This window comes from Oryctolagus cuniculus, chromosome 10 (assembly GCF_964237555.1).
Source record: "Oryctolagus cuniculus chromosome 10, mOryCun1.1, whole genome shotgun sequence".
NCBI classification, from domain to species: domain Eukaryota; kingdom Metazoa; phylum Chordata; class Mammalia; order Lagomorpha; family Leporidae; genus Oryctolagus; species Oryctolagus cuniculus.
This window is the reverse complement of record NC_091441.1, coordinates 67,870,478-67,894,492: the sequence shown is the minus strand read 5'-3', so window position 1 is coordinate 67,894,492 and position 24,015 is coordinate 67,870,478. Positions and strand designations below refer to the sequence as shown.

General features: G+C 43.8%; 1 protein-coding gene across 6 annotated transcripts in view; it reads left to right on the top strand.

Annotated features, from left to right (window-relative positions):
* Positions 1-24,015, top strand: part of PIEZO2 (piezo type mechanosensitive ion channel component 2) — a 453,482-nt gene that overhangs the window by 367,259 nt on the left and 62,208 nt on the right. For all 6 annotated transcript variants that reach the window (XM_070050492.1, XM_051851439.2, XM_051851440.2 and 3 more), the window contains 11 exons: positions 3,024-3,200; positions 3,449-3,574; positions 5,330-5,530; positions 6,485-6,689; positions 6,821-6,922; positions 8,035-8,200; positions 13,109-13,352; positions 17,340-17,436; positions 18,777-18,936; positions 20,570-20,659; positions 23,165-23,286. In XM_070050492.1, the coding sequence (XP_069906593.1) occupies positions 3,024-3,200; positions 3,449-3,574; positions 5,330-5,530; positions 6,485-6,689; positions 6,821-6,922; positions 8,035-8,200; positions 13,109-13,352; positions 17,340-17,436; positions 18,777-18,936; positions 20,570-20,659; positions 23,165-23,286 (1,690 nt within the window). The remainder of the gene's footprint in view (positions 1-3,023; positions 3,201-3,448; positions 3,575-5,329; positions 5,531-6,484; positions 6,690-6,820; positions 6,923-8,034; positions 8,201-13,108; positions 13,353-17,339; positions 17,437-18,776; positions 18,937-20,569; positions 20,660-23,164; positions 23,287-24,015) is intronic.

Here is a 24,015-nt window from a genome sequence, read left to right as displayed (position 1 = left end):
GAACTCCCAGAATTTTCATTCCTAATGTCAGCTCTCATGTGTAACTCTAAAATATGTCAGAGACCCACAAAGTAGACAAATGCTGATCCTGCAGCAGCCAGCATCTACTAAATCCGGTTGTTACAGATATTTTACTGCCTGTGTTGTGCATGGTGCCACCCCATCTTCATGAGGGGTGTCTGGCCCTGAAGGGTGAGTTACTGCATGCCCCTTGGATGCTATCGCCTCTGGTGTCTCACCCCTCTCCACACTAGTCTTGGTCTCTGGCTCCCAGCAGCTGTGCACGGAGATTCTTTCTGCTGTAACTGGAGTACTAAGCAAGCCACTTGTGGGGAGGGGGGTCTAATCATAAAAGCAACGTCATTTTGAACTTCCATTGCCCTTTGAAGTGCATTCTATCACAAACTTTTCTCTCTGCCCCTGGACACCTTGATCTTTCTGCTCACTCCTAAGCAATGCAAAGTCCTGTAATCTGAAATAGCAGCAAGATCTCACTTTGTTAATTCAAATTCTCCACCCCCAAAAATAATCAGAACTCTTCTTACCCAGGTAGAAGCTTCTCCTTTCCTTGTTGCTTCTTTCTCATGGGTCTCTCCCTTGCCCCCACTGCCTCCTTGCTCTGGCTGCCTCATCTGTTAGGCAGCTCCTGAACAGAACTGTTCTCTTTTCCTTTTTACATGTACAACTACTATCCTTTTTTCAAAATTTTCAAAGGTATTCACTTTCATTTTATTTATAAGGCAAGAGACTCAGAGAGAGAGGACAGAGGATCTTACCTCCACTTGTTTACTCCCCAAAAGCCTGCAACCACAAGGGGACGAAGCCTGAAGCCTGGAAATCAATCTGAGTTTCCCACATAGGTGATAGAGACCCAAATATTTGAGCCATCAATGGCGCCTCCTGAGATATGCATTAGCAGGAAGCTTGATCGGAAGCTGAGCAGCTGTGACTTGAACCCAGCACTCTGACATGGGATGCGAGCATCCCAAGTGACAACTTAAGCTGCTGTGCCAAATACCTGCCCCATAACTACTATTCTGATTTCAAAATGTCTCTGGAAAGCTCTGTGAAATCTAGTTATTCCTGAAAGAAAGAGCCTGTACTGCATTTCCTTTGATAACCTCCATACCTCCCAGAGGGCCTGGCCAATTACAGAAGCTCAGTGTTTACTCAATGAAAAAAAGCAAATAAAAGAACCTTTCAAACTTGAGATTTGCAGTTGATGTTTCTTTATTATAAATGTCGTCGTCGTCATCATCATCATCATCATCATCATCATCATCATTGTTGTTATTCGCATTCTCACTAAGCCTGGATGTTGTGGGCATCTGGGGGAGTGAACCAGTGGATGGAAGCCCTCTGTCTGTCTCTCTTGTCTCACTCGCTCTATCTTTCTGCCTTTCAAATAAAGTGAAAATTTTAAAAAATGACAATTTTTAAAATTAAAAGTTCTATGTAAATTAATCATGCTGTTTTCATACTCAGTGTCCTAAATTTCACAGTGTCAATAAGATTTTCTTTTGAACATGTAAATTGGCAACACTTGCTGATGACTATGGAAGAGGAAATCTGATTTTCGCTAATCAGAATATTTTGTTGCAGTGTAACACTTAGTGTGTTTACAAGGGCTTTATAGTTCACAAAGCACTTTCGTGTACAGCATTTCTTTCACCCTCAGTTAATTCTGGAAAGCAGCTCTTCCTCCCCTGATATTTTGGTATCAATTCTCAGAGTAATCTCTTACCTTGGACAGTGAAAATTGCTAACTAGAATAACAGGTAACAAATTGCATAATACTGCCATGCAGTCCTGCATTTTCTGATTTTGCAGTTTTATAAGCCAAATCGATAACCATACCTCTTATAGCACAAAAGGCTTAGCACTTGCTATGTGTTCAATTGTACCAATTGAAAATATGCTGTTATTTTCACCTGATATTAAATGTTGTGAGGATATCATTTTCACATTTTGAAGAATAAATGAGTATTTTACATAACTGAATAAGTTTACAGTGCTTCTATACTATTCAACGAACTGTTAGCTTTGGAGAATCAATAAAAATGCAGGCCATTTCATGTGATCTATAAACTCTCATGCAGCTCAAAACCAGCATGTTCAAGTTCATCTCATTGCTCTCCCTCCTCAAACCTGCTCTGCTCTCAGCATTTCCTACCCCCGCCATGGCACCAGCATTCATCCAAGCTCCAAAACAGAAGCCTGGGAGCGACTGCTTACACATTCTCCCTTTAAACCCAAGTGCAGTCACCACCAAACCAAATAAGTATCCTTCTCCCACCAGTCGGTGACTCCTCCATCTCTCCTGGGCTACTGCACAGCATATGAGCTGAGCTCTTGAGCCTAAGTCTAACCCTCATAACGTACTGGCCATTCTGCAGTTGTAGTCATCTAAATAAGACGCAGAACCTACTTTCAAATCCCCCAAGCTGTTGCCTTTCAGTGGCTCTCTGTTCTCTGCAGAATGGATTCATGTGTCATTGCGTGGTTAAAACTTGGCCTATAGCTCTCTGACCTCACCTTCTGCTGCCCTTTTTGCTTTTGACTTTGAAGTCTTCAGTTGTTTGGAGTTGACTGTCCCACCAGGCTGTCTCATGCTCTCCGGCCCTTGTTCATGCATCGTCACCTGGGATGCACTTCTCACCTTTGTCAGCCTGACTCAGCTCAGGCACTCTGTCTTCTAGAAAATGCTTTCTGATCCTCCACATTAGACCCAGGGCCTCTTTTTAGCACTCACACAGGTACCTGTTCATATCTACAGCTTAGCCATTGCTGCATTATGTTGGGAATAGTTAGCTACATGTCCGACTTCCATGCAAGACAAAAGGTCACCAAGGGGAGGGACCACAACTCACTTACCTTCATATCCTCCAGTGCCTGGCCCAGGCCTTGCACCTGCTGAGTTCTCAGTCAGCCTTTATTGAACTCAGTAGAAAATCAAGTCCTCATGCTTTGTGGATGTGCCATGTGCTGTATTTTTTGTCTCCAAATCTGATTTTGTGTTTTAGGTCTCTCTGTTCAACTATGTATTTTTGATTTCATGGGCATTTGCTCTACCGTATGCCAAGCTACGCCGCCTGGCTTCCAGTGTCTGCACTGTCTGGACGTGTGTGATCATCGTCTGCAAAATGTTGTACCAGCTTCAGACCATTAAGCCCGAGAACTTTTCTGTTAACTGTTCCTTGGTGAGCCTCAGTGATGGGGGGATCTTCCTCACTGCCCTCTGGGGAAGCGAGGCAGATATGTGGGTAACCTCCATCTGTGTGCACATTCTGTCTAGTGCCTAAGTCCCCTCATTCACCTAATTCTGTTGTGCTGAGATTCCCCCATTGATGCTGCTTCCCTCCCTACCCCACCCTTGTCAAAGCTGCAGAACCATCTGAACTCTCCTAATCTGTGAAGCATCTCTTATTCCATGTTCTCTTCTTTTCAGCCAAATGAAAATCAAACGAACATACCCCTTCAGGATTTGAACAAGTCTCTGCTCTACAGCGCTCCCATTGATCCGACAGAGTGGGTTGGCCTCAGAAAGTCTTCTCCTTTGCTTGTCTACCTGAGGGTAAGGGCTTTGTGGATCCTCCACTTAGATGGAATTTGGAATCCTTCACCTTGAGACTCGTAAGAGCTCATGTGATGGTCACCTTGTTTTCTCTTGTGCTTGGAATCACCCTCAGAACCCATGACAAAATGTCAAAGTCAGTATTGCATTGCACTGAAGAGAAATTGACCAAACGTCTGAAACTGGTTTAGTAAAGTAAGATGGATAACATTAAATCAAGAATGATATAGCCTTTAAAGAGTTAACTTGATTTAATAAACTTTAATTAACTTGGTTAATCCTCCACCTGCGGTGCCAGCATCCCATATGGGCGCCAGGTTCTAGTCCCAGTTGCTCCTCTTCCAGTTCAGCTCTCTGCTGTGGACCTGAAGGGCAGTGGAGGATGGCCCAAGTGCTTGGGCCCCTGCACCTGCAGGGGAGACCAGGAAGAAGCACCTGGCTCCTGGCTTCGGATTGGCGCAGCTCCAGCCATGGCGGCCATTTGTTGGGGGTGAACCAACAGAAGGAAGACTTTTCTCTCTGTCTCTCACTGTCTGTAACTACCTGTCCAAAAAAAAAAAAAAAAAAAAAAAAAAAAAAAAAAAAGCGAGCTATCAGAACGGAAATATCTCTGAGATATACCATGAAATTAGAAAAGCAAATCTTACAATACTGCCCATAATATGATCTCTTCTGGACCCAAGGAAAAAAGCTGGGTTAAAATACACCAAAATCTCTCTCTCTCTCTCTCTCTCTCTCTCTCTCTCTCTCTTCTCCTCTCTTTCTCTCTCTCTCCTTCTTCCTCTCTTTCTCTCTCTCTCCTTCTTCCTCTCCCTCTCTCCCTTTCTTAACTCTGGCTTTCAAATAAATAAATAAATCTTCAAAAAATATAGCAAAATGGTCAGTAGTGATTTTGTCTAAATTCTGTTTGTAATTAATAAAAACATAGGTTACATTTAGAAGTAATAAGGCACATCTCTGCTAAAGGAATTTTGATTGCACATAATGATACAAGCATAATGAGAATCATATGCTTTGGAATCACTTTTACTTTGATGGACAATCCGAGCAGTTCTAATCATACCACATTGACAAATGCTTAAAAATCAAAACTTCATACTTAGCACCAGGAATTTTTAACTAAGTATTCCATTTTCTTCTTGTCTATTTCTGTTTTTCCTCACACAGAAGATATCTTTTGTAAATAAAGTCTGCTAATAGCTATTGCAAGGATAAAACAAATTGAAATTTAGAAAGTGTCATTAAAATGGCGCCTGCCATCTATTGTTCCATAAATGTTAACTATTTCCTTATTATTGCTATCATCACTGTCACTATTTTCCCATCATCAGTAGGCTTCTCAGTTGGCTGTGCTCGCTGGCCAGATTTCAGAGGTGCATCTTGGTACCATTTTGCATTTCTAGTTTGCAAGTAAGGTTGGACTGCCCCCCTCAGGTGACTGGAAGCTGCTTCCTTGGAATGTGGTATAAAATTTTTTAGGAAGACGAATGACCAGCTTTATGTCTTATGTCCAGAGATTGTCCAGTCTCATGTCCAGAGATTGTAGACCCCGTTACCATGGAAATTAGTCAGTTCTCATAGCAGAGATAACTCCAAGATGAACAACACAAAGAAAATGAATGTTGAGCTCAATGATGTGTTTAAGAGAGGTGGAATTTTATAAAAATTGCTGTATCGACATCAAGAATCAAATACAATGATTTATTACGGAGATGGTTTTTGTCTTACGCAGCTGTGTTTTCTTATTATTTGTAGAATAATCTCCTGATGCTAGCTATTCTGGCCTTTGAAGTCACCATTTATCGCCATCAGGAATACTACCGGGGTCGAAATAACCTCACAGCTCCTGTGTCTAAAACTATTTTTCACGACATCACAAGGCTGCATCTGGATGATGGGCTGATTAACTGTGCCAAGTATTTCATCAACTATTTCTTCTACAAATTTGGTCTGGAGGTGAGTTTCCTTGCTACCTGTTTGATTTGTTCTTTCCATAAAAATTTAAATAACTACTTCTGGCCAGTTGTCCCCTGGAGCCCTGTTACACAGCTCCAAGCCATGATTCCTGTTGCCTCAGGATCAGCAAACAATGTTTCTCCCAATGGGTTAACCTGGCTTTGTAGAGAGTTTTGCAAGATCAGCTGCCCAGTGACCCCTCGTTTCACAGCAATGCCCTTGACCTCTCTGGATCTCCAGTACTATCTAAATAGGTGGACATCTGTTGGCATGTTAACTGGTTTCTTATTATGAAGAAAGTGTTAGGGGCTGGCTGTGTTGTAGTAGCCTAAGCCTCTGCCTGTGATGCCAGCATCCCATATAGGCGTGGGTTCATGCCCTGGCTACTCCTCTTCCGATCCAGGAAGAGGAGCCCAGAAAAAGCAGTAGGGAATGGCCCAAATGCTTGGGCCCCTCCACCCACATGGGAGACCCAAAAGAAGCTCCTGGCTTCTGGCTTTGGATCAACACAGCTCCAGCCATTGTGGTCATTTGGGGAGTGAACCAGCAGATGGAAGACTTCTCTCTCTCTATGCCTGCACCTCTCTGTAACTGCCTTTCAAGTAAATAAATAAATTTTTTTAAATGTTCATTTTGATGCAAAAAAATTGAAATCTGTGCAGTATTTTTTCATAATGCGTATTTTTCATGAACTTTGTCAAGTCCCCCCATGTGCATGGATTTCAAAAATTTTTGCATCAAAATACACTTATTTTTAATTCTACTTCCAAGAAATTTTCTGAAGCTCCCTTGCATTTCTGTCAAAAGACCCTGAAAAGGACAAGAGTTGGGGAATCTGTGCACAAAGACCTGTCCTAAGGAGTACAGGTCTCTGCCGCCTGCACAGGCCTGACCCCTGCCACCACTCCCCTTCCCTGTAAACCCGATTTTCTGCCTCTTGTCCTCCTTACACAGACCTGTTTCCTAATGTCAGTGAACGTGATCGGTCAGCGGATGGATTTCTACGCCATGATTCACGCCTGCTGGCTCATCGCGGTCTTGTATCGCCGCAGAAGAAAAGCCATCGCTGAGGTCTGGCCCAAATACTGCTGCTTCCTGGCCTGCATCATCACCTTCCAGTACTTCATCTGCATTGGCATCCCCCCTGCCCCCTGCCGAGGTGAGCTGTCAGCCCCTCCTCCCTGCGACCCCCCACCCCCAACCCAGAACGGCTGCTTTTAGGAGAAGCCATTGCCGAGTAGAATCTGGGAGCAGAGCCATCAGCGATATTGATTTCACTTCCGCCTGCAGATTACCCATGGAGGTTCAAAGATGCCAACTTCAATGACAACATCATCAAGTGGCTGTACTTCCCAGACTTCATCGTGCGGCCCAACCCCGTGTTCCTTGTCTGTAAGTGCATCGGCCCCAGGGCTGTGGGACACCAGCGTTTGGATTTCTGTTCGTTCGTCATTCTTTACGTGGTGTGCATTAGTGGTTCTGCTTCTTCCACCAGGCTTTACAATCACATGAAGCCTTATTTGTGCATTAACAGCACAAGTCATTAATGCCTTGCACTTGCCCTCTTGGCATTTGCAGAATTAATAAATCAACGTTAGAAATCCCATATTCCCTTGCATAAGCTCACCTCTGAATGCAGACATTTACACACAGCTACCACTGTCTACACACCAATCTTTTCAAAGACAGGTGAGAGAGGAGGATCATGTGTTCTGTGAATGGTGGTTTCTAGTGGTCACGACAGACAGACCAAAGTCAAAGACAGGGCTATGGCCACTAGGAGGATGCCGCAGGACTTCAGCCACCGGAGAGCTGGGCTGCAACCTCCAGACCCCCAGGCAGCAGGTGATCCGCAAGTGGAAGCAGCCCCATCCCCACCCCCACATCCAAGACAATAGGAAGTGCTGAGTGATACAGAATACTCAGGAGTGCCTTGCCTGAACAGATTCAGGTTTAAGTTCGAAAGCAAGGACTTGCTTTTCAGACTTGGCTGCCTGAGGGCCCGTTCTGGGCAGCTCTTCCTGACTCCACCATTCTCAAACCCTCCGCCATCTTCACCTGCTCTGCTGCCTGGAACTGTCTTTGGTTGCAAATGCAGAGCAGGGTGGAGAGATTAAAGACGGAAATGTCTGCCTTTGCCACACGAAAAGGTGGTGGAGGTTGCCCAAATGGCCTCTTGTGGGAGACACATGCAGGTAAACCTCACCCCCTGAGAGACTCATGAAGTCAAACACTGAGCGCCTGGTCCTTTCATGGACCAATGTACAAACAAATCCCAGCCCTGCCCTTCTCCCAGTGTGAGTCCCTGGGATGACTGCTATCACGCTTCTCCACATCATGGTGAGGAAGGTGGGACTTGCTGCTGACACTGGAATCCAGGATCAATCTTGAGCCCAAACCATGAGAACACAACCTACCTATCGTGCTGTAGGATGACTGAGTGCCCCATGTGTGCACCCAGAAGAGGAGAAGGTGGCTCCAGGACCACCCCTTTGTCTTGCCAGATGATTTCATGCTGCTCCTCTGTGCCTCCCTGCAACGGCAGATTTTTGAGGATGAAAACAAGGCTGCTGTACGAATCATGGCCGGCGACAACGTCGAGATTTGCATGAACCTCGATGCGGCCTCGTTCAGCCAACATAACCCTGTACCGGATTTCATTCACTGCAGGTAACAATCGCATCCTGTTCTCTAAAAAGCCACCTACATGTGCATTTCACTTGAATTACACCTCTACTTACATTCTCTGTGCTGGACTGAGTGGTATACACTGAAGCTAATAAATGAGGCAATGTGTGACTCATCTCGACTGAGCTTTTGAGTTGAAATTCAGCAACTGCTTTTTAGAAAGATTTTAGTTATTTATTTGAAAGGCAGAGTTAGAGAGAGAGAGAGAGAGAGAGAGAGAGAGAGACAGAGATTGTCCATCCTCTGGTTCATTCCAGAGATAGCTGCAACAGCCAGATTTAGACCAAGCTGAAGCCAGGAGCCAGGAGCTTCTCCCAGGTCTCCCACATAGGAGTAGGGGCCCAAGGGCTTGTGTCATCCTCCACTTCTTTCCCAGGATCATTAGCAGGGAGCTGGAGCAACCCAGCCATGAACCAGCACCCAAATGGGGTGCTAGCTTTTGTCAATGTTAACCACCTTCTTTGGCCTAGGTTTTTCACCTCTTCTTGTTATTGAGGCTTTCTTGTGCCAGTACTACTGTTAGAGTTGAATTAGAGTTGAATTGCTCTTGCCACCCCAAAAACGCTCCAAGAGACCTTCTCTCATGTAATTAACAAAGGGTAAAGTTTATTGATGATCCGACATGTCAGGGCCCCCGTCCCAGTACAGGCGAGCGGCCCCAAATAGTCTTGGGTTGGGGTTTTCATACACGTTTAAACAAAGAAAATTAATCATTGCATAGATCAGACAGAGGTATAGAGTAAACAATTGATACAAGTTAAGTGATTTTACAACCAGTTGATTTATGAATACAGGGAGTACAGGATATCGAGTAAGGGCCTGATTAGACCTCAGAGAACCATATGGCCTATACAGGGAGTATCAAAAAGCCTCCTATTGCCAAAAGGGAGGGCCACACAAGATTGCAGGAACTGCCTTGATGATACCTAGGAATGCAACTGAATGGCGATAAGGGACACATGGTGGGGTCAGAGTTCCAGGAGGCAAAGAGATATATTGTGACTTCTTCTATCTCACTTAAGTGAAACTAAGGTTACGCTCACATTGGGGTAATTTACTGACTAATTAACTTTACAGAGAATGGCTATGCAGAGCAAGTCTAACGAGGTCAGGAAAGTTCACCAGGGGAGGTGGGGGGGAGCGGCTTTTAACTTTTTAACCCTTCACTACCACTTGGTAGCTCTCCAGCCAAAAACCCTCCTCCTCACCTTCCTTCCCTCATCCTCATGCATTGTTCCACACTGGAAGACCCCACCTCCATTCCCTGTCCTTGTGTGCACCCTCTGTTCCACTCCTCCATCCTCTGTCCTTCATTCTTATCCTCTGTCCCACCTCATCATCCCCCAATCCCTCCTCCTCCTGGCCTGATTCTCCTCCTCATATCCCATTGCTTATCCTCACCCCCATGCCTCTTCATCCTCCCATCCCTCCTCATTCTCCATCCCTTGTCCCCATCCTCCACCCCTCCTCCTTCTGCCCCCACACTCCTCCTCCTCCCGTATCCCTTGTCCTCACCTGTCATCTCTTGTGCATATCCTCCATCCGCCTCCATCCCTCCATCCCTCCTCCTCCTCCATCATTTGTGCTCCTCCTCTTCATTTTCCATCTCTCACCTCCTCACCCCTTATAATTCATCTTCGGCCTCCCCCTCCTCCCAAGGAAATTACAGCAAAGACATGGGACCTACACATGACAGAACCAGGATTGGAACCCAGTCAGTTGAGCTCCAAAATCTGAATGCTTAAGCCTGTTAGTGCCTCTTGATACCATAAAGATGCTTGGTAGGTCCTAAATAAATCAGTAAGTGGAATTGCGGCCAAACAACTGCCGAATAGACTCAAAGACCCCTCGCTACACAAGGGCACTCCCATTTGTGTCTCTCCCCTGTGATGCTAAGAGAAAAATCAGCCCAGCTCATTCTTTCCCCAGTTGCAGAGAAAAAAATACAAGTCCTTCCCTCCACACCGTCCTGTTGGAAGATTTTGTGCACCACTGAGTTTTCCAATGGAATCTTCTGTTTAAATTATTTTGGATGTTTAAATCTGTTTCTGCATTGGGAATATCAGAAAAGTGACTTGGGAGTGATCACCCTTGGGAGTGATCTGTCAGATACCAGGGTGCTAAGAAGCCCATAAGTGCATTGGCTGTGGGAAGCCTGGTCCTTCCCCCAGCCCCTCTGAAGGCGTCAGCCCCTGGGCAGCCTGTGCTCTCGGGAGGCTGCCCAGGCTTCGACAGTCAAGTGGCCTCTGAACTGCCTGCCTGTCATGGAGGCAGGATCAGTCCCCTCAGGACAAGGCTCCTTTCACCCCCTGTGTCCTGGTGTTCTCCATGTTGTTCTTGCAAAGTCAGTGTTGTGGTTTCTGGACATGCTGCAGGTTAAGTGCTGAGTCAGAGAGAGGCCAGGGCTCCGGAAGCAGGAATTACGCATGGCAGGCAAGGAGGGAACTGCATGGAAAAAAACATGCTATGCTGAAACACACGTGTGTGCACTCACACACGCACACGCACACACAAACCCTCAAAAATGCCAGCAGACCGCTGAAATCCACTGAATTCAAACCACGTGTGATTTAGAAACCCCCTTTGACCCAACCAGATCACTACCTTTACCTGTGGTCAACCTGGATTACTGTGAACACTGACATTTTATCCACACTCCTTGGTTTAGGAAGCCAAAGAAGGGAGTAATATATTTTAGAGAGAAAGTCGTGGAAGTATTTTAAGTGTTTTTGTTAGGAAAAGAGGTGCAGAATAGAGAGGAAGCAGTATAGAAATCTACAGCCAGATGGAATTTATTCAGAGAAAATAAATTCATAGTGGTGAGTGAGCAACTGCAAGATGTACGTTGAAGGAATATGTGGCGGAAGGCCCCGACCCCAGGGGCAGGGCTTTTTTATGTATTAGGAGGACTAGGGATGGGGGTGGGGGTGGGGGGGCAGGCAGAGGTGAATTCCTGGAACTGGTCTTTCAGGTGGCCAAACAGGGCCTCCAGAACCTAGGAAAGAATTTGGAGTGGGTGTGAAGGCAATAGAGTATGAGACCCAATTGAGATTCAAGGGCAAGGAATACATTCCAATGTTTATCTATCTTTTGGGCAATGAGCAAGAATGGCTGAGGCTTATATCTTTGTTCCATCAGTTTTACTCTAAACAAAGTAAGGATAAATGCTCAGTTATCTGAATAATGGGGCATTAAGGCACCATCCACTTCCTGATGGATCAAGTGCAGTCTACATATTATTAAGAACTTACTTATTAACATCCTACAAAATAACAATCCATTAACCAAAGAGCTAATCCAGGATTGATTCTCCTGTGCTACTTCCTAAAACTGAGAAAAGAAACAATCTAAGCAAAACCCTCCAAACAAAGGCGGTCAAGTCTGGGCCTGGCCCACAGGTCTGCTCTCTGTCAGATGCATATTCTGGATTCTCCCAGCTGCTGTTTCCTCCTGCGAGTCCTGGTCACGTTCCATCAGGAAGGCCCTAGGGGAGAGATGGTCCCCCTGAAGCATCCTGACTCAGCCCAAGGACATCTACACATAGAAAATGGAAAGAGCCCCAAAGCCCCAGCATGATTGCATCTCCGTTGTCAGAATCATGTCCCATCAGTAAAGAGATTTTTCATCTGTAGTAAAACTATTGTATGAACTATGAATTTTTTTTAATCTGTCAATTTCTAGTTCATCAAAAGGAATACATTCTTAGCTTCCATTAAGAGATCTGTATCTTAGAAATTCTTTTGCTGGGCTGATGCTGTGACTTGACAGGTAAAGCCTCTAGCTCCTACACCAGCATCCTATATGGGTACGAGTTCATGTCCTGGTTGCTCCAGTTCTGATCCAGCTGCTTGCTAATGCACCTGAAAGCAGCAGAGGATGGCCCAAGTGTTTGGGCCCCTGCCACCCACATGGGAGACCCAGATGAGACTCCTAAATCCTGACTTTAGCCTAGCCCAGTGCTGGCTGTTTTAACCTTTTGGGGAGTGAATCAACAGATAGAGGATCTCTCTCTCTCTCCCTCTATAACTCTGCCTTTCAAATAAAATACATTTTTTAAAAGATAAGAAATTCTTTTCCCATCTAATTGTTCAGGCCTCTCATGAAAAACACAAAAAAGCACTTTTTAGTGTCAGGCAGAAGGTATTTCTGTTAGTGAGAAATTTGACCCAAGTGGGACAGTAGTAAGTATAGATGTGATATTTTCACAGTTCATCTATTCATCCATTACTAATTATGTGTGAGAGAGAGATGAACACAGAGCTTAGAGTATGACCTTCTATGTGCTTTCACATAAAAGGCTGCTCAAAAAGATAATGGAAGATGAAAATAAAAGATGTTTATTTTGATGCCAAGTTATTTTGAAGTCCATGAATAGTTTTTCCATAACATATACTTTCTATGAACCTTTGGAAGACACCTTGAATGCATGGATTTCAAAATTTCTTGCACCAAAATAAGCTTATCTCTTTTTTGAGAGGAAGAGAGAAAGCTAGAGAGAGCTCTTACCTGCCAGTTCACTCCCCAAATGCCCACAATGGCAGAGCCTAGGCCAGAACCAGGGCCAGGACCAGGTCTCCCACAGGTGGCAGGGACCCAACTGCTTGAGTCATTACCACTGCCTCCCAAGGCCTGAATTAGCAAGAATCTGCAATCAGGAGCCAGAACTGGGAATCAAACCCAGGCATTCCAATGTGAGACATGGAGTCTTACCCGCTATGCTCCACCTGCCCATAAGCTTATCTTTTAATTCCATTTTCCCACACACTTTTTGTGATCTCCTTATATAGTCCAGTGTAGAGTATGAATTCCTCCCTCATTCGGTTGGAATCTCCTGGTTTTGTTTTTTGTTTGCTTTGTTGTTGTCCTTTATCACTTCTTTTTCAACCCCAGATCTTACTTAGACATGTCCAAAGTGGTCATCTTCAGCTACCTCTTCTGGTTCGTCCTGACGATCATCTTCATCACCGGGACAACCAGGATCAGCATCTTCTGCATGGGATACTTGGTGGCCTGTTTCTACTTCCTGCTCTTCGGGGGCGACTTGCTTCTGAAGCCCATCAAGAGCATCCTGCGCTACTGGGACTGGCTGATCGCATACAACGTGTTCGTGATCACCATGAAAAATATCTTGTCGGTAAGTGGCTGTCACAGCATGACCAGCATAACACATCTGTGGTTCCAGTGTGATAGGAAACAGTCCACTCAGTGGTTATTAACAGCATTGTGCCTGCCACATTGTTCTTTTAAAAGCTCCAAATAAGATTATGCATACCCAGAATTCCAGTGGCCAGTGTTGCTCTGTGTCGCACCACATTAAGCAAAATCACCTTTGTGCATCTCCAGGTCAGAAGACTAAGATATATGTATCCATAGATATAAATTCTAAAATGTGTTTTATTCCTTAAAATCCAGTCCTTTCTGAGGAATAATACTATGAGCTAGGATGTGGTCCTTGGGTGACCTAATCAGTCATTGAGTCTTTTTTCAACAGTCATGTCTTATTGACAAAAATGCAAACCTCTGACCTGGAAAGAATTGTAGAAGTGTAAAATAACACAAGCATGGTTCTCTGCGCCACTGTGTGGGGTGGAGAACGAGGCAGAAAAGCTGTTGAATGCAGGAATGATTTATGTACCAGTAAGATGTAGGCAGACTCAGAAAACGCCACTTGGATATTGCCTCTGAGCATAGATATGCAGATTAGGACTGCTAACACGAAGCAGGGTGGAGGAAGGCACACTCCCCTCCTCTGCCTGCTCTGTTGTCACATGGCGACATCGCTACATTCCAGGGCACAGCTTCTCTCTGGCATGAGGGACAACTCACATTGCTCACCGGTCATACCAGAATCATATCAATGTTTTAGGCTGCAAGGACATCATTTACGTTACTTTGTGCCATAGGAAATCAAACAATAACCTGTCATGAGCTGGAGGTGTTAGGACCTCTCTAGTTGGCCCTCATTGAACATTAATCCAATGCCTGCTACTCAGTGGCTGTGATAGCTCGTTCATTAGAAGGGCAGGGGTGGAATGAGCTTACCTCTCCCCTCCTAACCACTTAGGGATGAGCTCACCAGGCCACTCAACTGTGAAAGTTATTAGATTTTTTCTTTGTTTTGGCCTTTGTGTCACTGTGTTTAAAGGATCTGAAAAGCCATGTCTGGGAATAGGAATTTGAATAATGTTTTTTATCTACAGTCCATTGGAAGGTTAATTTTCTGATTGATAGTAAAAGTGAATTTATTGGAAAAAATGATGTGAAAGGCAGAGTTACAGAGAGAGAGAAAAGAGAGAGAGAAGGAAAAAGAGAGAGAGAGAGATCTTCCATCTACCGGTTCACTGCCCAAATGGCTGCAATGGCCAGAACTGGAGCTTTCTCCTGGTCTCCCACATGGATGTAGGAGCCCAAGCACAAGGACCATCTTCCACTTCTTTCTCAGGCACATTAGCAGGAAACTGGATTGGAAGTGGAGCAGGCAGGCTCGAACTGGGGTCCATATGGGATGCCCATGCTGCTGGCCAAGACCTTAACCTACTGAGCCACAGCACTGGTCCCTAAAAGTAACTTTTATCAACACTCTTACCCCGCTAACATTAATTTACATTTGGAGTAGTATTGAGAGTTCTTGGAGAGAGTGTGAGACAGAACAGTAAGATACAGGAAGATGACACTTCATTCTGAAACCAGTCTGATGAAGAGGGATCTTTCGCTGGAGGCTGATCCACAGCTGGTCCTGGAAAACACATAGATACCAAGCTGATTCATTCAGCCAATTTATAAACTTGGACTGTAGACCTGTTCTAGAAAATACTAGAAGTTAATGGTGCTCAGATTTGACCCTTGAGGAATTCACATTCTAAAAAGGAAGATATATACAAATAATCATAATATAATCTGTGGATGATAAATATAACAGCATTGTAGGGAATCAAAGCAAAAATTGGGTGCCTGACATCTTGCCTAGGTAAGCTGGGAGGAGGCTGCCTAAGGCTATGCTATTTGGAAACTCCAGATTTGAAAAGGGATTGAAGTGTTCCCTAGGGAACAAAAGGGGAGGAAATTTCCAACCTAGAGAATGGGAACAAAAGCAGGATGGGAAAGGAATGGAACATGGGTTTAGGCAGCTTTGTTCCCAGGACTGGGAAGCCCAGGCTGGGTAGCCACTGCTTTGGGAGCAAATACTAATAATGCCTATCACTTGTCCCCAGGAAACACACACAATTCAGCCATCATTGGCTTGCAATGATCTATATTAGTTTAAATGTTTTCCTCCTCAGCATTTGAACTTAATATAACTGTAACAAGATTATTGTTATTGTTATTATTGTCTCATTGTTATGAGACAACCACATGCCAATGAATGATGAAGATCCTTGTACCCAGATAATTGGTCAAATACAGCTCAAAATACATGGTGGTCCCTCGGTTTCCATGGGAGATTAGTTCTATAGGATACCAAAATCCATGGTTCCCCAGGCCCTTGTATAAAATGGCAAAATATTATAATACCTAAATACATGCAAATGCTGTATAAATAGATCTTATGCTGTATTGTCTAGGGAAAAAAGACATCAAAAGGAATCTACATGTTCAGAATAGATGCAATTTTTTCCCAAATATTTTTGATCTGCAATTGTTTCAATCCATGGAGACAGAGCCTGCAAAACCAGTAGGCCAACTATCCTGAGTTCCTGATGTAAGAACTATTACCCTATAGGTTGGCATCCAAGCTGATCTGGGGGAAAATGTAGGTTTATAATAAGTCTGACCAATGAGAGAATAACTACCAAAATCATAGTCCTAGGAGTCAATACATAACCACTTGCTGTCACAAAATTAGAGCTAATTTTTTATTAAAGTCCAGAATTCTTTATTTTTAAACTTTTATTTAATGAATATAAATTTCCAAAGTACAGCTTATGGATTACAATGGCTTCCCCCCCATAACGTCCCTCCCACCCGCAACCCTCCCCTTTCCCACTCCCTCTCCCCTTCCATTCACATCAAGATTCATTTTCAATTCTCTTTATATACAGAAGATCAGTTTAGCATACATTAAGATTTCAACAGTTTGCTCCCACACAGAAACATAAAGTGAAAAATACTGTTTGAGTACTAGTATTATAGCATTAAATCTCAATGTACAGCACACTAAGGACAAAGATCCTACATGAGGAGTAAGTGCACAGTGATTCCTGTTGTTGACTTAACAAATTGACACTCTTGTTTATGGCATCAGTAATCACCCTAGGCTCTTGTCATGAGCTGCCAAGGCTATGGAAGCCCCCTGAGTTCACCAACTCTGATCATATTTAGACAAGGCCATGGTCAAAGTGGAAGTTCTCTCCTCCCTTCAGAGAAAGGTACCTCCTTCTTTGATGACCCATTCTTTCCACTGGGATCTCACTCACGGAGATCTTTCATTTAGGTTTTTTTTTTTTTTTTTCCCCCCAGAGTGTCTTGGCTTTCCATGCCTGAAATACTCTCATGGGCTTTTCAGCCAGATCCACATGCCTTAAGGGCTGATTCTGAGGCCAGAGTGCTGTTTAGGACATCTGCCATCCTATGGGTCTTCTGTGTATCTCTGTTCCCATGTTGGATCATTCTCTCCCTTTTTTTTTCTATCAGCTAGTATTTGCAGACACTATTCTTGTTTATGTGATCCCTTTGGTTCTTAGTCCTATCATTGTGATCAATTGTGAACAGAAATTGATCACTGGGACTAGTGAGATGGCATTGGTACATGCCACCTTGATGGGATTGATTTGGAATCTCCTGGTATGTTTCTAACTCTACCGTTTGAGGTAAGTCAGCTTGAACATGTCCCGAATTGCACATCTCTTCCCTCTCTTATTGAAAAGACCTCCTTCCAAGGTGAAAACATTATACTTAGACTTTTCTTTACTCACGAAGTTTTATTTTCCCCAGGAATTTACGTTACTTCTGATGCAACTGCCAGTTACCACATGGTGACTCAATCTGGAGGTACAACCAGTACCTCCTGTAATCACTGGTGCTGGGACCTTGCAGATTCTTGTACCATTGTGAATCACAAGACACCAAACTTGGTTTCTAGACACAGAGCCTCAGAATGTGCCTTCCCTCTTTTGTTTTTCAGATAGGAGCTTGTGGGTACATTGGAACGCTGGTGAAAAACAGCTGCTGGTTGATCCAAGCTTTCAGCCTGGCCTGCACAGTCAAAGGCTATAAAATGCGTAAGTAGGAAATGCAAATTTGGGAGTGGAAGGGGCAGAAAAGAGGGGACAGATTATTGTTCTCATTGAAAAACTGACCAAATCACATAAGGAAAACAGATAGATGTAGGGTTCAATTCTATCCCTAGCTGTAGGTTATAGAAGTGTAGCCCATTGTGAATCTATTGTCCATAGTGTGAGGTGCTCCAACTCCAGGCATCTTCATCCAGGCTTCCAGAGTGTTCCTAAACTCCTAGAACACTTTTAACTTATGATTAGAAATGATTCCAGAGGCCCATACATGTCTGCCATTGCAGGGATGGGCCTGGGGTTAATTAAGTTGCCCGTATCCTACATCCATGTGCCTAGGTTCAATACCCAGAACTGGTTCATGATTCTAGCTTCTTGAGAAGGCAGACTCTTAGCATCAGTGAGGATGGCTGAAGTGATGGATTCTTGACACAACATGGAAGACCTGGATTGAGTTCCTTATTCTTGGTTTCAGCCTGGATCAGCTGTAGCCATTGCAGGCACTTGGGGAATGAACCAGCCAATGGGAATTTACTCTTTCTCTCTCTCTCTCTCTCTCTCTCTCTCTCTGTCCCTCAAATAAGTAATTTTTTAAAGTTAAAATAAAAGTATCCTACAGTTGCTCTAGTTAGAGTTTTGGGTCTTCAGAGTAACTCACTTCCAAGTCCTTCTCTCCTCAGGAAGCTCAGGGAACTTCAAATTCAAGACAACAACTAGGAGGAGCACTGGGGCTTCTGGAATTAGACTCTCCCCAAGACTAAAGCCTCTTGCCCCAGAAGACAGGATAACATCCCACTTGGTGCCCAGAATGGACACTGCCTGGACACAGTGCTCTGACCCACTGTGGCCTCTAACCCGGGCTACCCTTTTCTGGGGATGAAGCAACACTGAGGATTTGTTTTCTACGTAGGATAAGACTTGCTATCAGTAACCCTTCTCTGTATTCATTGTTATACTACCTGTCCCTGGGTGAGACCCATTCCCCAAACCAGTGCGTTCTCTTGTATCAGAACATTTCCTCTGTCATTGGGCCATTACTTCTCCATGACCTTTCTTGGGACTCAGGGGGCTGCCCTGTCCAAGGGGCCCACTTCTGCCTCACAGGGTCCTGAGTGCCCAGTGTGGTCAGCCAGGTGACTCAATGCCAAGATTGGACTGGGGATGTGTAGCCTCACTTGTAAATAGTCAATGTAGCCATAAATCAGTGCATCAGCGTGCACTGCTCCTACCATGCCTGGTGCCCCAAGCCTGATTGTGCCACAGAGCTTAGAAAGTAACAGTGAAAGTGGATATGAATTTTAATGTGTTCTGTTTCCGCTTTGTTGCCACAGCTGATGATGACTCATCCTGCAAACTACCGAGTGGTGAAGCAGGAATTATTTGGGATAGCATATGCTTTGCCTTCCTCCTGCTTCAAAGAAGAGTGTTCATGAGTTATTACTTCCTACATGTCGTGGCTGACATTAAAGCCTCACAGATCCTGGCATCAAGGTGGGTCAGGCCATGCAGTCAAGTGGTTTGTCTCGGAAACTTGCCTGCAGGTAACATGGCACTGTGCTTTCTACGGAGCTTGCTTGGAGAACCCAGAAATCCCTCCCAAGAAAACCAACTCAAGAAGGATTTAGCACATGCTTGTAAGATCGCAAATGGAATAGTAATGAGAAAGTTCACGGCACTAAGTCCCGCTTTACAAGGACTTGGGACTCTGTGGAGGGTCAGAGAAATGCCAGTCTTCAAGGTCTCCCAGGACACAGTCCCAGATGAGAAGTAATTCATTCTGGCCTCACACAAACAGTAGCATGGGCCATGCTGCTCTAGAGTTTAGTCTATCTTCCTCTCTGCCCCTAGCTTAATAATAAATTGCTGAACATGGAGAAAAGCCTTATTATCTCCTGCAGTGCAGGTCCTAAGCAGAGAAGCAGTGTGCCAGCCTCACTCTAAGCCCTCCTACTTCTCTCTTACCCCTTCCTTCCTTCCTATCCCCTCCCCCAATTCACCTGGTTTTCTTTGGGCCACTGGCACAATTTGCGGTACTAATCTTCTCCCTGTTAGAGGCCATTCTTCTTCATGGTGTTTGCCCCTGCTTTGTAGCTTTAGTTAAAAAAAAAAAAAAAAAAGGACCAGGATTAGAGATAATGCCATCAAGGTGGGGACAAAAAGGAGTGTCAGTGGCCAGCTGTGTGACCCCCCCCACCCCCAGACAGCTGCACTCATCTCAAAGGCACTGGCCTTGCCTGGACCCCTGGTGCTTGTGGTCCGTCAGACATCAGGTTCTATCTTACGCAGCTACTGTTATCTACCCCTGGACTTGTGCTCTAACTCCCACGTCTGCACTCCTGCTTCCCCAGAGCCTTTGCTTCATCTACCAGGATCAACCAAAGTCCATTTGTTGGCGGCAGTGCCCAGCTTTTGTGACCTAACTTGAACGTTTAGCCAAATAGAAAGAAGACACAGAAAAGGGATCTACATTTATTCCTTATGGCACCCTTAGCCCCCTTTATGTAGATGAACAATGATTCCTTTTATGTATAAGACTGGCCCTGAAATTTATCCAATAGTTTTCCTCTTCACAGCTTTATAGATAGAAGATTCATTCTTACCATGGATCTTAGCAGTCTCACCATAGGATATTTTTTCTTCCCTTCCCAAGTCAAGAACTTTCACCTTTTCCCTTATAAGGAGCCCTTTGTGGCTTCTCTCTGGTATATCTGATTGCCAATATCCCTACTCATGTGCTTTGGAGCTGTTATCAAATAAAATAAGGGTGACTTGAACATAAGCACCATGATACTACTGCAGTCCATCTGGTAATTGAGACACAACTGCTAAATTTCTACCGAGTGGATAGTGTATACAATGTGGATGCATGCTGGGACAAAGGCATGATTCATGTCCACGGCAGATGGCCCAAGATTTCATCGTGCTACACAGTCCAGCCAGTGTACACTGTAAAACAGGCCAATTGTTTATTTCTTGAATTTTTCACTCAATATTTTCAGAACGTGCTTGACCTTGTGTAACTGGAAGGGCAGATACAGGGGGACTACTTGTAATCGTCTTTATCAGGAGAAGCTGAACAACAACAAGACTACTAATTTGTTCTGTGTTCCCGATTTTCCTCTAGAGGGGCTGAACTTTTCCAGGCCACAATTGTAAAGGCTGTAAAGGCAAGAATTGAGGAAGAGAAAAAGTCCATGGATCAGCTTAAAAGACAGTAAGATGTTTGGTTCACTCTCATTCTCCGTCCTCATTGTTTTCTGATTCGTATGACCGCATTTCAGCTGACTCTCAGCCCTCGGGGAGCCTCAAACCCTGGAAAATTGATTCATGTTCACAGCTTCCCAGGTAGTTACACTCATGTCAGGGTAATGGCTTCACCTGCCTGACTGAAGATGAAAGTGGTTTCACAGAGCAAAGCTTCCACTAGAGTGAAAAGGGAGCTGTCTGAATAGCACCAGCGCCCAATTCCTAGTTCAGTTACTTGGTTTTGAACTCTGAACGGGTCATTCAAGTTCTCTGAATTTCAATTTCCCATTTTTAAATTAGGGCTCACAGTTCTACCTTTCTGGATTTTTGTAAAGACGAAATTAGTTAATGAATGAGACAGGGTCTTGCCCAGTGCCAAGCATTTAAAGTAAACACTCATTACACTCATAGGTTAAGGGAAAGAAGTGAGATGCACCTTTTGAGATGCTGTAACCCAGTCTCTGGGAGGAAACTGATGGCCTCTGGTGTTAAATGGTGTACAGTTCACAGAGGCAGCACTGGATGTACAGTCCGGGGCTGGCATTTGGCCCAGTGGTTAAGCTGCTGCTTTGGACAGCTGCATCCCATATCAAGCGTCTGAGTTCAAGCCTCAGCCCCAGTCTCAGCTCCAGCTTCCTGCTGGTGTGCACCCTGGGAGGCGGCAGGTGATGACAGGTAGTCGGGTCCCTGCCACCTCTTTGGGAAACCCGGATTGAGTTCTTTGGCCTGGCCCAGCCTCAGCTGTTGTGGGCTCTTAGGGAGTAAACCAGTAGATAGGGAAATTTTCTCTCTCTTCTCAGTCTCTCTCTATTTCTCTCTGCATCTCAAATAAAGTCCATTACAGCTTTCTTAACAAAAGAAAAAAGGGGACAGTGTTGGTGTTGTGGTATGGTGGGTGAGGCAACAGCCTGTGATACCAGCATCCCGTGTGGGTGCCAGTTCTGTCCTGGCTGTTCCACTTCTGATCCGGCATCCTAGCTGTTGGCCTGACAACTGTGGCTGAAGATGGCCCAAATGCTTGGGACACTCTGCCCATAGGGGAACACGGATCGGTCTGGCTCAGTGCTGGCTGTTGTTGCCATTTGGGGAGTGAACAAGCAGATAGAAGATCTCTGTCTCTCCCTCTCTCTCTGTAACTCTGCCTTTCACATAAATAAAATAAGTCTTTCAAATAAATAGATGAATCTTAAAAAAAAAAAAAAAAGAAAGAAAGAAAAAGAGGGACCAGCATTGTGATGTAGTGGGTAAAGTTGCCACCTGGGATACCAGCATCCCATATGGGCTCCAGTTCTTGTCCTGGCTGCTTGACTTCTGATCCAGCTCCCTTCTGATGTCCTGGGGAAAGCAGCAAAAGATGGCCCAAGTGTTTGAGCCTTTGCTGCCAATGTGGGAGACCCAGATGAAGCTCTGGCTCCTAGCTTAAGCCTGGCTCAGCCCTGGCTGTTGTGGCCATCTGGAGAGTGAACCAGTGGATGGAAGATCACTCTCTCTGTGTCTTTTCCTCTCTCTGTAACTCTTATGTTCAAATAAATAGATAAAATCTTTATTAAAAAAAAGAAAAATAAACATAATCTATATGTCCTTGTATTCGGTTCAAAGCTTTTCCTACCACACCATGCTGGATGGATCAAGGAATGGATGGACACTCTCCAGGAGATTTGAAAGTTGCATTAAAAGGAAATGTCTTCAAGTGACGTTTCCAGCAGTGAATGCAACCTCTGAGGACTGGTGGCGCATTGTATGTTTGGGGACCAGGTTCAAAAGCTGAAAGCTGTAGAATTCAAAACTTCAACACTTTCCCCAAGCAAATGCAGTCCATCTGCTCACTGGGAACATTTCTAAGAGTTCACTAGAGCAGCCTCTTCATTCCATACCGACTTCAAATCCAAGTTTTTCCCCCCAAGCAAAAATATTTCCTAGTAGAAATTTGATTATTCCAGGGCTTATTATTGTTACAAAGATGTAAACCTATATATAAAAAATATAATGCAAATACAATATGACTCACTGTTATGATTGCTGTTTCTAGCCATCCAGATGAGGTCTAGAGGAATAACAAATTTGGATTCACATTTAGAACGTGTTCTGTTTCCCATAAGTGAGGCCTGTTATTGTAATTTACTTCGCTGACTTTTTCCATTTGTTCAAGAAGGCAAAAATTGCATAGAAAAGGACTTGTATTTCATAATAACTACATTCAGACTGGCTATGATACAAGCCACGAATAGACATTGATTATTACATACCAAGCCTTAGCATAGTAATTATTAATCATATTATTAAGACTAGTGTCTATGCAGTAGAGATAGCATAGCTATATATCCAGCAGAAACTTGTTACTCATAAGCGACCAGTTTATAATCCTCAGGTATTCCAAAGTGCATTGGAATACATTGTCCATGTTCAGTTCAGTCCAATATACAGGCTAGTGCGAATGTGTTCTTGGCATTACTGATGCTGGTTTGTTTTATAGGATGGATCGCATCAAGGCCAGGCAACAGAAATACAAAAAGGGTAAGGAGAGGATGCTGAGTTTGACCCAGGAATCAGGGGAAGGCCAGGACATCCAAAAACTCTCTGAAGAGGATGATGAAAGTACGTCAAGACATTTCCTTCTTATTCAAGTACCTTGACATTGAGTCGTAACATGACATTGCCAATATTATCACTGCATTTTCTTTAACTCAATACGTTTTCCTTTCCCATTATGAATGGGATAAATTTATTGTTTCATAAAGCATATATTTGATGACTCAATGACCTTATGCAAACCAGTCTTCTTTAGTAAACACATCACCTCACTTTATTTCCCAGACATTCATTTTTCAAGAAATTTGGCGTAATTTTGCTGAACATGTTCCTTTAGGGAGGCTATTTCATATATGCACTCTACTATTGTGTTTTATTTCTATAAATTTTATATGAAAATGAAAAACATATGCATACTTTATGTGGCACCTGAATATTGGTAGTTAAAATATTCCATTGTTGCCCATTCCAATGAAACATAAAGTGAAATATATACATATATATTATATCTAATTATAGACTTGTTCTAAAAAATTGAACATTAAAAGGTCTTTTTGTAGAGGTTCACATGCTTTTCCACTGGAAAAGAATGGAAAAATAGTTCTTGATTTTTTTTCAATGTATCTGTTCACTATCCATACATTTTTATTTTCTAATAATGCACCAAAATAATGACAAGAAAGTTTTCTTATTATGATAATTAATATATTTAACCAATTATTTGTCCCTAAATGATTCTATAAAATTTGAGTGATACTTCTTTTCTGTTAATTCAGTGTGAGATGCATTTTTGTC